The sequence below is a fragment of the Lycorma delicatula genome, chromosome 3 (genome assembly GCF_047948215.1).
Source record: "Lycorma delicatula isolate Av1 chromosome 3, ASM4794821v1, whole genome shotgun sequence".
NCBI lineage: Eukaryota > Metazoa > Arthropoda > Insecta > Hemiptera > Fulgoridae > Lycorma > Lycorma delicatula.
In genome coordinates, this window is record NC_134457.1 from 3,076,249 (window position 1) to 3,088,702 (window position 12,454).

The 12,454-nt window shown below is 30.8% G+C and overlaps 2 protein-coding genes across 3 annotated transcripts in view; both read right to left on the minus strand.

The window, feature by feature from the left end:
• The window catches only part of Sgf29 (SAGA-associated factor 29), a 35,445-nt gene extending 34,846 nt beyond the window's left edge, over positions 1 to 599 (minus strand). Inside the window, exon 1 of one of the 2 annotated variants that reach the window (XM_075359368.1) lies at positions 462 to 599. In XM_075359368.1, the coding sequence (XP_075215483.1) occupies positions 462 to 494 (33 nt within the window). In that variant the 5' untranslated portion in view covers positions 495 to 599. Of the gene's footprint in view, positions 1 to 455 lie in introns of both variants that reach the window. The other variant, XM_075359367.1, reaches the window with a different exon arrangement.
• LOC142321350 (mitogen-activated protein kinase p38b-like) overlaps positions 473 to 12,454 on the minus strand; it is a 111,033-nt gene continuing 99,051 nt past the window's right edge. The window contains exon 10 of the mRNA XM_075359365.1: positions 473 to 610. Within this exon, the coding sequence (XP_075215480.1) occupies positions 522 to 610 (89 nt within the window). The 3' untranslated portion in view covers positions 473 to 521. The remainder of the gene's footprint in view (positions 611 to 12,454) is intronic.

Consider the following 12,454-nt stretch of genomic DNA (forward strand, 5'->3'; position numbering starts at 1 on the left):
CCCATTTTTTTACCATCGAGAACAAAAGGGAAGAATTCTTTAAAGTAGAATCTAACTCTTCTTGTAAGTCCATTGGAGTAAAATCTTTTAAAACAAAGTACTTTATAATAGCTCAAATTTCAATTTTATTCATTTTTCAGAAAATGTCAAATTTAATTTGCTTTACTCCATCGCCACAAACGAGCAACTAAATGCAGGAGTGAGAAATTTCACAGCATGTCAACTAAAATATCGTACTTAATAAATATCAAAGTTATTTGATCATACTTGTACCATCTCTGCAGGCTGAGTACTTTTCGAACAACCCTGGTAACTACATACTAAAAAAATTTTACTACACAAAGATTATGAGATCAGGAACACACTTTCAGTGATATTCAGTAATACTAAGTTTCCAGTACTGTTTCACAGAACATGTTACCTGTAATCTTAAAATCTTAAAATTAAAACCTCACCTGCACCTGATATGCAGCTTGTTCAGCAGAAAAAGACATCGTTAACCAGCAACTTGTAGTATTATATCAACTTATTTGCAATGATTCTTTTCTGCAATGTATTTTCCTGCAGATATTACGTATGACCAAGAAATTATAATAATCATGTACAGTATCTGAAAAGAAAATAAATATAACACTCTTAAGATAATTATCAATCGCAAAGCAAAACAATCGTGATATAAATTCATAACATATGAAGATTAGATTAAACAGAAGAAAATATCTGATGCTGATACTCTACAATTATAAATGTCAAATTGGCATAGCAAACTACAAGGTTACTGAAAAGTAAGAGCAAATTTAGTGGTCTCACAAGTTAATGTAAACTCCATAAAACATCTACACTGTATTGAAAATGTAAACTTTTGTAACAAAAAATAAGAAACCATATAATAAAATGCTTTTTAAAAAGTTAACTCAAAATGTTTTCAGTTGTTTTTTTAACCATCCTCAAAGACTGATCCTGCTAGTTTAACGCTGGCATGAGATGTAGTTTTTTTAAAATCAGATAGTCATACGTTAAAAATTATCAAGAACTGGGCACAATTTAAATTGACCTTTTCATTTTTATTTTACTGTTGTATGTTTTGTCGGTTGATATACTTCATAATTTTCAACTACATTAAGATCTGCCTTTTTTCTTTTAAGATATAAAGATTATTGTCAATGTTGGTGATTTTGTATTACAAGGTAGTTAAAAACATATATTACTACAGCTTGCTTTTAAGTGCTCACAAAATATTTGTTATAGTGATGAAATAGAGCACAACATCAAACAAAATAAATTTAAATAGCATCATTTCTGTTGAGCATGGAGGATAGCAAATATCCAATTCCTTCTCAAGCAAAACATTATTAAACATATAAACAATGTAAAAGTCCAAAGAATAACTCGATGGATGGCTCGATACAAAAAATGAAATATGGAAGATAGTAACTTTAACCCTTGTAAACTTTAACTGTAGAGCATAACTGAAAGACTTAAACACTAATTCACAGTATATTGGTAGCACAGACCAAATTATCATTTTGTTTGTAATTTAAATATCAACTACTAAAAAATTCCCATCACATCACATTTTTATGTAACTGTATTATTATTATTAATATGAATCTTTACTGTAATTTATGATTGTTCCTTCATCGCAGCTAAAAGCTCTGCAGGTCTTAACCCCTAATAAAGAGACAGCATTTTTTCAATGTGGTCATATACTTTTTTAAGTGAAGTTTAATTTCAAAATGTCAAATTTCACTACAGATCTCATAAAAAATCATAGATAAATGTTGGGTAAAATTAACATAAATAAAATGACACATAGCTCGTTTTTGCCAAAAGAATTGGACTTTAATTATCAAATTGTAATAAGTAATCATATAAATAGAGTTCATTCAGTAAGCAAACTTTCTTGAAAATATTTAAGAGTCTTTGCCATTCTCATGTTAATGTCTTCTTTTTTCTAATTTGTAAAAATAATATAATACTTGATTGAACAAAACAATATTTAAAATTAATTAAAAAATATTAACAACAGCAATAATCTAACACATTAATTATGTGAAATAGAAGAAGTTTGAATAACAAATTTTAGTACCTTAATAAGACAAAGAAACAAAATTATAAATAATTATTGTCAAATGACTATAACTGTCTCATTAAAATTGTTATTTTTCAAATGAAATCAAAAATTTGTGCAGTTACATGAGTCAATGAAATACAATAGAAAACATTGCTGGAAGTCACTAAAATGTATATAAAATATTATCAACCAACACATTCATACATATTTTTTATAATTCTGATGTACTGTTTAATTACGAGTCGATTTTATAACAACAACAGTTAGCATTAATAGCACATAAAATATGTTACACATGAAAAATAATAACACAACCTTTATCTAAGCCACCTTTCATGACTATACTTGAGTGAAGAAATGGTTTTTTAAGCCAATCTTGAATTTCAAATTCATAATGTATCAATTGAGTATTTCACTAATTTTACTAATAACATAACTGTTTAATATAATAAATAATGAATAATTTTAATTTGTCTTAATTACACATTATTTTTTGTAAAAAATGAACACGTGAATTAAAGTACACATATCTACATATAGTTTATCCTTGGTGTAATCTACAGTGGTTTATCAGAAAATACAGAGGTAACACTTTGTTACTAGAAATTGAATAATACGGAGCATCACAAATTTGTAATAACTAGTTTGGAAAGATCCTGCTACGATAAATTCGGCTGGTTTGTAGTAACTGAACCAACGTTTATGAATGCACAAAGGCGACGAGTATAACCACACTATACGAGAGAGAGAGAGAGAGAGAGGGGGGGGAGAGAGAGAGAGCGAATCGCAGGCATCCACACATCGTGAAAGTCTGTCCTGGACTGACAAAAGGTAGCATGATGAGAAGAGGGGGAAACAAACTGGGCCGTAGACAAAGAGAGTATGTGTGTTGACGACAAGAGGTAGTGTGCAAGTATTAGTCCGAGAAAGAAACAGCAAGGTCAAGAACAACAAGAGAAGTTTGGGAGCGAAAGACCTAACAACGATTATTTTATAACCAAGCAGACCATTAAAAGAATTACGTAAGACTGATAAGAAAATTTCTGAATACGAACAAGTGACAATCATCATCGACATCGTTTTGACAAATTGTTTTTATGAAACATTACGACTACAGCAGACTAAATAATAACAAAAACATTTTATTGGATTAAAACTACTTTACGCATTGGCGTAAACAATAAGTTTTGTTAAATTTGTGTCAAATTTTAAAATAATGTCAGAAATTTGATCTATAAAAAAGAAAGTGAAGAAAGTCTATTTTTTGTATTTCAGTTGCAAAATTGAGGATCAAGATAAAAATTGGGCTCCTTATGTGTATTGTCTGGGCTGTAATGTTAAAATCTCTAATTCAGTGAACAAAAGACAACAGAAGTTCCATGCCACTTGCTGCCTCTACTGCATGGCATTATTCTACTGATAATTTTGACAATCGCCACTTACTAACATAGAAGAATATTCAAAAATTTTAAATTGCATAACCAATAAGCCATACGTCAAAACTTAGACCTTAGAGTGCTTTTGTGTATGTTTAGATGTCAATGGATAAATGAGATGAACTGTAGATCAACCGTAAAAACTTAATTTGAACCAGACGGTCAAAATGTCTTATATGCTCCTCTTGTTGAACCACAGATTATTCTTTATCTTTTTCGCATCAAGTTAGGGGATTTAAGAAAAATTTGTATATCATTCTAAATGGGTATATCATATTTAATGGGACTATTAGTGTTCTAATTATTATTTTTTTCCACTCTTGATACGTACAATAAAAATTATACATTTAACAAAAATAATTTATACATTTCACAGCTCTTTTGAAATTATTTTTGAATTTTCTACTGTAGATTACACAAAAATTCAAACATTTAGCAACACAGGAATTTTCAAATTTAAGATAGATTGTTCCTAAATCTTGGTTTGATTCAATTCCAAGAGCCGGTAATTATAATTATAGATTCGCCTTCGATTTTGATGACATTTGGAATATACCTTAATTAAGAACTATGTTATTCATTGCAACTGAAATTATTCGTCAGAAACAGCTTTCACCCAAGATACATCCCTCATAAGTTACACAGTACCAAAAATCTTGTAATTCAGCTTTATTCAACAGTAAATTACATTATGATTATGACAAACTGTGAGTAGAAAGTAATTATTTTTACTATTCATTCCATGCTGATACTGTACAGATAATAATACATGTCAATATGAAAAAAATTAAAACTATTATAATATTAATATTTGCAAGAGTAAACTTAGTGGTTTTGCAAGCAACTTTTATTACAAGCATCACAGTATGATCCATCAATCTAAAACTTATTTTATAAAATAGGTGGTTTCTCAAAGAGATGAGATGGGTTCTGAATGCATTTAGTGAAAACGTTGCAGATGCCAAGATACCAATTGAGATTCACAACCAGCTCATGAAAATGTCTGATGATAAATGTTACAACTACAATTCACATCTGAAGATTTAGATATGTTTTGGCACGCTCGTCAAAAGTGAATATGGAAATTTAGTCATACAAGGATTAAATATATTAATCCCTTTCATTATGTTTTACCTCTGTGAAAAGAGGGTTTTGTCCAAGGTTGTGCTAAAAACTAAATATGAGAATCATCTTTTATCACTTTTAAATGAAAAACAACACAACCATCTCATTAATCTTTTTCATATGTGTACTTATAAATGTAAGTAAAATGTTTATAATAATTTTTTTTTCATAAAATGATTTCATTATTGTTTATGTGTAAAGTTGCACATGTCGCTGTTGACTTACTTAGCTGATGCATTTTCCCATTTAAACAACTCGAATGTGAATTTACAGGTGCATGATAAAAATATTTTATTAATGACAGCCTTTTCGGGACCCCTTTTCATATAACCGTGACCCCCAGGTTGCTTAATGCTGCAATGACAATAAAGTCACTATTTTTCAATTTTTATAAAACATACATTAATATACAAATAAGAAAAAAATATATAAATAAGTTAAAATATGACTTAAAAAAATCTTTGTCAGTATTTGTACATTGTTAAAATAGTCCTACAAACAATTGAAACTTTTGATACATTTTGAAACTAATCAGTTTGTTCAGACGTATAACATATAAAAAGATCGGTGCCGTACTAACACATAAACTTCTACTGCAAAGTACAGTAAAAACGAACTTGATTCACCAAGTTCCATATACAACAGAATGCTAACGAAATATATCCAAAGAAAACAAACCGAAACAGTAATAGATATAATACTATATCTATAATCCAAACCAAAATGAAAATATTCATAGAATAACAGTAATTACGCTAAGTTAAATTACATATTAAAAATATATTTTTACTGAAATTATTATAATTAAAATATTAATTTATAAGCTACATATTTACTTACTACATTCAAAATTAATTCCTTTTTTTCTTTCCTTATCATCTCAATTAAAAAATCAAATATATTTATAAACGATTCCGAGAGTTCTTGAAAGTAGTTAACCACAACAAAGGTTTACCGTAACCTAATACAGAAAAGTACACAAGATCAACTTAGGAATCAAGCGTGTGTATACCCCAGTATCGATCATTGTAACATCGATATTTTATTAGTGAGTTTTTAAATTTCATTTAAATATTTTTAAATTTCGTCAAAGAAAAAGGAATACTTACTGTACATTTATTTTAATAATGCAGACGAGATGAAAATTCAGCCAATAATAAGGATACACATTTCAGTACAGGTTTACCTGAGGCACTCATCATGATTTGAAAAACATTTCGTACTCGTGCTCTTTTTTCTTACTTGTAAAAGGGGAGAGTTCTAAATCTGATCCACCTTTTTATTTTAAATGTATTTTAATGCCGCTCCTTTCACTAAAATGACATTTCAATGTTTTACAAAAAACGTTTTCCCGTTAAGTTGTTCCAGCAAACTAAGAGGAGGATTTTTCTAAATTTCTAAAGTAATTTTCGAAAAATTACTTTATCTATGTAAACAATTGAAGGTTTTTTGTCATCAGTGTACACTACTGGATTATAAAAATGTAACAATCCAGTATGCAAATATTGATATATAGGCTTATGTTTATCTTATATTCGAAGTATCTCGGCAGGAAAATTATTTGGATACATATTCCACATTCAAAATATCTTGAGCTCATGCTTCATATCAGCCTCTATTACGTAATTTCTATATATTCTTTTTCTTATTCTTATCTCGGCGCATTTTTTCGACTTTAGAGTTAAGAACAACGTTTTTCATAATTGCAGCGATTTTTGAATGCGTATTGGCTATCCATATATAAAAATTCTGATAGGGACACCACATAACTTCCTTGTACGCCTATTGAATTACATATACACATTTTTCAAAGTACATAAAATTTTATTTCACTAATAACTTCTGATTTTTTTTCATATTGAGGTTATACTTCTTTTGGCGCGTTAAGAGAAACTGATCAGAGAGTATTTTCATCAAGTTACGGAAGTTGCGCGCGCCGATGTAACACACCATGAAGATTTGCGCAACCCCAAGTGGATCAGTTTTTTTGTGAAAATTGTGTATCAAGATTTGAGATTATATTTATGTAAGTATTACTTTTATTAGTAAAATTATATTTTTTAATGACAGAAAATAGCACATATTGATTTTGCATAAATAATTTTAAATTTACAAAACAACCCTCCTGTATAAATCATGAGACCTTGCCGTTGGTGAGGGGGCTTGAGTGCTCAGGGATACAGAGTAGCTGGACCGAAGGTGCAACCATATCGGAGAGGTATCTGTTGAGAGCCAGACTAAGGAATGATTCCTGAAAGAGGGCAGCAGCTCTTTCAGTAGTTGTTAAGGGCGTGAGTCAGGACAACTTAAACTGCCATATCAACATCACACAGTCCTCTGAGTACTGCGCAGCTGAAAGCAATGGAAACCTACAGCTGCTTTTTTTCCAAGAAAATGTGGCTCTCTGCATTTTCATATAGCAATGATGGAGGCGCCTTCCTTGGTAAAATATTCCGGAGGTAAACTAGTCCCCCGTTCGGATCTCCGGGTGGAGACTACTAAGGAAGGGTTCACCAGAAAATTAAAAAATAACATTCTACGAGTCGGAGCGTGGAATGTTAGAAGTTTAAAAAAGGTTGATAGGCTAGAAAATTTAAAAAGGGAAATAGATAGGATAAATGTGGATGTAGTAGGAATTAGTGAGGTTCGGTGGGAAGAGGAAGGCGACTTTTGGTCAGGTGATTTTAGAATAATTAACTCAGCTTCAAATAATGGGCAGGCAGGAGTAGGTTTCATAATGAACAAGAAGATAGGGAAGAGAGTAGAGTATTTCAAAACGCATAGCAATATAATCATTGTAATAAGGATAAAATCAAAACCTAAACCGACAACGATTGTTAACGTCTATATGCCAACAGGCGCCCATGATGATGATGAGGTAGAGTGTGTATATACGAAGAGATTGATGAAGCAATTAAACACGTAAAAGGAGATGAAAATTTAATAATAGTTGGAGATTGGAATGCAAGCATTGGAAAAGGCAAGGAAGGAAATATAGTGGGTGAATACGGGCTGGGCAAAAGTAAATTCTTAAATCAGCAGAAGCAAACTTAGGCGGAATAAAGAGAACTGGTAGAAAACCTTGGGTTTCAGACGATATATTGCAGCTGATGGATGAACGTAGAAAATATAAGAATGCTAGTGATGAAGAAAGTAAAAGGAACTATCGGCAATAAGAAATGCTATAAACAGGCAGTGCAAAACTGGCGAAACAAGAGTGGTTTAAAGTAAAGTGTTCAGAAGTGGAAAGAGAAATGAACATTGGTAAAATAGACGGAGTATACAGGAAAGTTAAGGAAAATTTTGGGGTACATAAATTAAAATCTAATAATGTGTTAAACAAAGATGGTACACCAATATATAATACGAAAGGTAAAGTCGATAGATGGGTGGAATATATTGAAGAGTTACACGGAGAAAATGAATTATATTTAAATGAATTATAATTAATACAAACTGGTGTGTAATATTTATGAAAAAGGGGAATTTCCGTCAGACTTAAAAAAAAGTGTTATAGTCATGATGCCAAAGAAAGCAGGAGCAGATAAATGTGAAGAATACAACAATTAGTTTAACTAGTCATGCATCAAAAATCTTAACTAGAATTCTATACTGAAGAATTGAGAAGAGAGTGGAAGAAGTGTTAGGAGAAGACCAATTTGGTTTCAGGAAAAGTATAGTAACAAGGGAAGCAATTTTATTCCTCAGATTAATAGTAGAAGGAAGATTAAAGAAAAACAAACCGACATACTTGGCGTTTATAGACCTAGAAAAGGCATTCGATAACGTAGACTGGAATAAAATGTTCAGCATTTAAAAAAAATTAGGGTTCAAATACAGAGATAGAAGAACAATTGCTAACATGTACAGGAACCAAACAACAACAGTAATAATTGAAGAACATAAGAAAGAAGCCGTAATAAGAAAGGGAGTCCGACAAGGATGTTTCCTATCTCCGTTATTTTTTAATCTTTACATGGAACTAGCAGTTAACGATGTTAAAGAACATTTAGATTCGGAGTAACAGTACAAGGTGAAAAGATAAAGATGCTACAATTTGTTGATGATATAGTAATTCTAGCCGAGAGTAAAAAGAATTTAGAAGAAACAATGAACGGCATAGATGAAGTCCTACGCAAGAACTATCGCGTGAAAATAAACAAGAACAAAACAAAAGTAATGAAATGTAGTAGAAATAACAAAGATGGACCACTGAATGTGAAAATAGGAGGAGAAAAGATTATGGAGGTAGAAGAATTTTGTTATTTGGGAAGTAGAATTACTAAAGATGGACGAAGCAGGAGCGATAGAAAATGTCGAATAGCACAAGCGAAACGAGCCTTCAGTAAGAAATATAATTTGTTTACATCAAAAATTAATTTAAACGTCAGGAAAAGATTTTTGAAAGTATATGTTTGGAGTGTCGCTTTATATGGAAGTGAAACTTGGACGATCGTTGTAGCTGAGAAGAAAAGATTAGAAGCTTTTGAAATGCGGTGCTATAGGAGAATTTTAAAAATCAGATGGGTGGATAAAGTGACAAATGAAGAGGTATTGCGGCAAATAGATGAAGAAAGAAGCATTTGGAAAAATATAGGTAAAAGAAGAGACAGACTTATAGGCCACATACTAAGGCATCCTGGAATAGTCGCTTTAATATTGGAAGGACAGGTAGAAGGAAGAAATTGTGTAGGCAGGCCACGTTTGGAATATGAAAAACAAATTGTTAGGGATGTAGGATGTATAGGGTATAGTGAAATGAAACGACTAGCACTAGATAGGGAATCTTGGAGAGCTGCATCAAACCAGTCAAATGACTGAAGACAAAAAAAAACAACATTTTTGATAAAATATACTATTATAAAATAAAACTATTTGAATTTTATTTTTCGTTTTATAAGCCGCTGATATCCCTCGTGTCTATTCAATCTTCATCCGAAAAATTAATGAAACTAAACTAATCGAAAAATATTTGATGAACTTTGCTTTATATGACAACGAAAACTTCAATACTGTTTAAACTGTAAAAAATAAATATTGTTTAATTTAAGTATTATTTATTCAAACCTTTATTCATTGTATTTAATGTCGTCTATCGACCGTTTGACTCAGTTCAAATTTGTTTGAATGCGTAAAAAAGTATTTTTTTATTCGCGTGAAAGAAGTATAACTTCTTACATGCGTATATAAGAACACACGAGTTTCGTATTATTTATATATATATATATATATATATATATATTGTAAAAATTTGTTTAAAATCAGAGGTTAATAATTAATTATCAATTACTGATACACATAATTTTTGTTTCTTAGCATGCGATATACATGATTTTAATCTGTTTTTAAATTATGAAAACGAATATGAACTCAGAATCTTTCTGTAACCCACCATTTTGAAAAATGTTTAATTAAAGGATTTTTTCCACTTTTCAATGTATAGTTAGCTCCTATACTGTATTTTGTTAGCTCAATTTTTATTGTTTATCTTTGTTAACATATTCTAAGCTATAAATAAACAATTTTAGAAAAAGAATTAAATCATATCATAGTCACATATTATGAAATCATATCTATTACTGAAGCGTGAGCTTTCATCGACAAGATTAATCAAGTCTCTGCAGATCAAAACATGTAGCTGAAAACACTATGTTATTTGTATTAAACACTGGATTTAGGAATGAATTAATTTTGTTCGGTCTTATTGCTATCTTAAGTTAGTTAACAGTGCAATGTCATAATGCCTGGAAATTGTGTAAATGATGTGGATGCCTTTTGTTATGTATGTGGTGAGTTTACCGTAAAATCAGAAAAAAAACATTACACCTTTAATTAAAAAAGCATATCATTTGTATTATCAGCGTAAAATTGCTGATCAGGATAAGACGTGGGTTCCTCATATAGTACGCAATAATTGTTCCGTATACTTAAGACGATGGCTGAAAGGCACACAAAAGACTTTGCCATTTGGTGTACCTGTGTTTTGGAGTGAATCAAAGGATCATGTAACCGATTGTTACTTTTATTTAACAATCGTGTCTGGAATTTCTAAACATACCGTAAAATATTCTTCATTGCGATCAGGCCTGTACCTGTGAAACAGTGAAATTATTCCAGTTCCTGAGCTACCTGTGAATGTATGTTTCGAAAACAGCGATGAAGCATCATGCAGTACTGAAGAAGACAATGATTTTGATTTATCTTCTATAAGTGAAGGAAAAATTAAATAAGGACTATTTACTGGTCCTCAAATAAGAGAGTTGGTCGAAGATGACGTATTTAACTCGATGTTAAATAATCTAGAAAGTGCAGCTTGGGCTTCATTTAAAGACGTTTACAAAACTTTTCTCGATAAACAAAAATCCGACAATTTCCACGATATTGTTAATCAACTTCATACAGAGATACGGGATGTAATATGTCTTTGAAAATACATTTCCTCCACTCGCATCTGGATTTTTTCCCGGACAACCTAGGAGACTTAAGCGATGAACGTTACCACCAAAACATTTCGGTGATGGAAAGCCGCTATAAAGGGAAACGATATACTGACAGGTTAGCCGATTATTGTTGGACATTAATTCGGGATGTACCTTAAGACTATTTATAAAAGAAAAGCATCAGCGAAATCATTTTAACACAGGTACGGCCATGCAAAATTATAAATTTTACAGATTTTCCCTTAATTTCTTTTGAAACGTAATTTATATAAAATTAAGGGCGATAGAAAAATTGTACTTACAGATCTGTAATGTACGCAAAAAAGCAATTCAAGAAATGGTATCGCACTCGGAGAAACATTAAAAAACCTTTTTTTCTATCAGTGTAATTATTAATAAGTCAATATATTTAAATTAAAAAAAGGACATGAAGTCGGATTCGAACCGATGTGCCTTCCTTTGAAAGATCCAAATATCTCATTAATTAAAATCTTATTTGGCTATAACTCTGGAACCGACTAAAATAAGTACCACTTACGATATTTTGTTGAAAATCTTTCAATGAGGTCTTATTACTGCAGTTAAGAAAAAATCCAAATCCAAATTTTTTGGAGTTATGCTTTTTTGGTCAACTTAATTGCAATCAAAAGGGGAGGTGCACAACTATATGTTACAACAGCCACAAATCCAAAATTTCAACATTCTACGGTAATCGTTTTTGTTGAGAGATATATATGTACGTACAGACATCACGCCGAAACTAGTCAAAATGCATTCAGGGATAGTCTCAATATTTATATTTTCGTTGAAATCTGAAAATCAAAACTTTTTGCTATTACATTACTTCCTACAAGGAAGTAAAGACGTAGTGAACTGACCCATCAACACACAGCCCAAACCGCTTAACATAGGTAAATTTAGAAGGTATAATGTTTTTATAACATTGTACCCGCTGGCGAAGTATTCTGGAAAATTTCATCTATAAGATGAAAAGGGAGCAAATTTTTAAGTGAAAATTCCTTATTTCAAGAACAGGTGTTTAGTTGTGAAAATTGGTTTTTAGACATCTTCAACAACAATTTGATATGCGTTTCACCAGTTTACAGAAGTCCAATTTGGAGTGCCAAAGTTTTCCATGAAACTAAATGAAACCAAGGTAAAAAAGACCAAAGCCAAGGAGGACCAAAATCCTCAACAAAGTAAACAGACCAATTTGCCAATACGACCACTAAAACATTCACTTTTAAATCATAGTAGAAATTTGACAAACATCTAATGTGTTTTTTGAAAACTTATTCTAGTTACAAATCCAAGATCTACATTAACAAAGTCGCAGACGTTTAAAATAAAGATAAAAATAAAATATCTGAAATAAATTT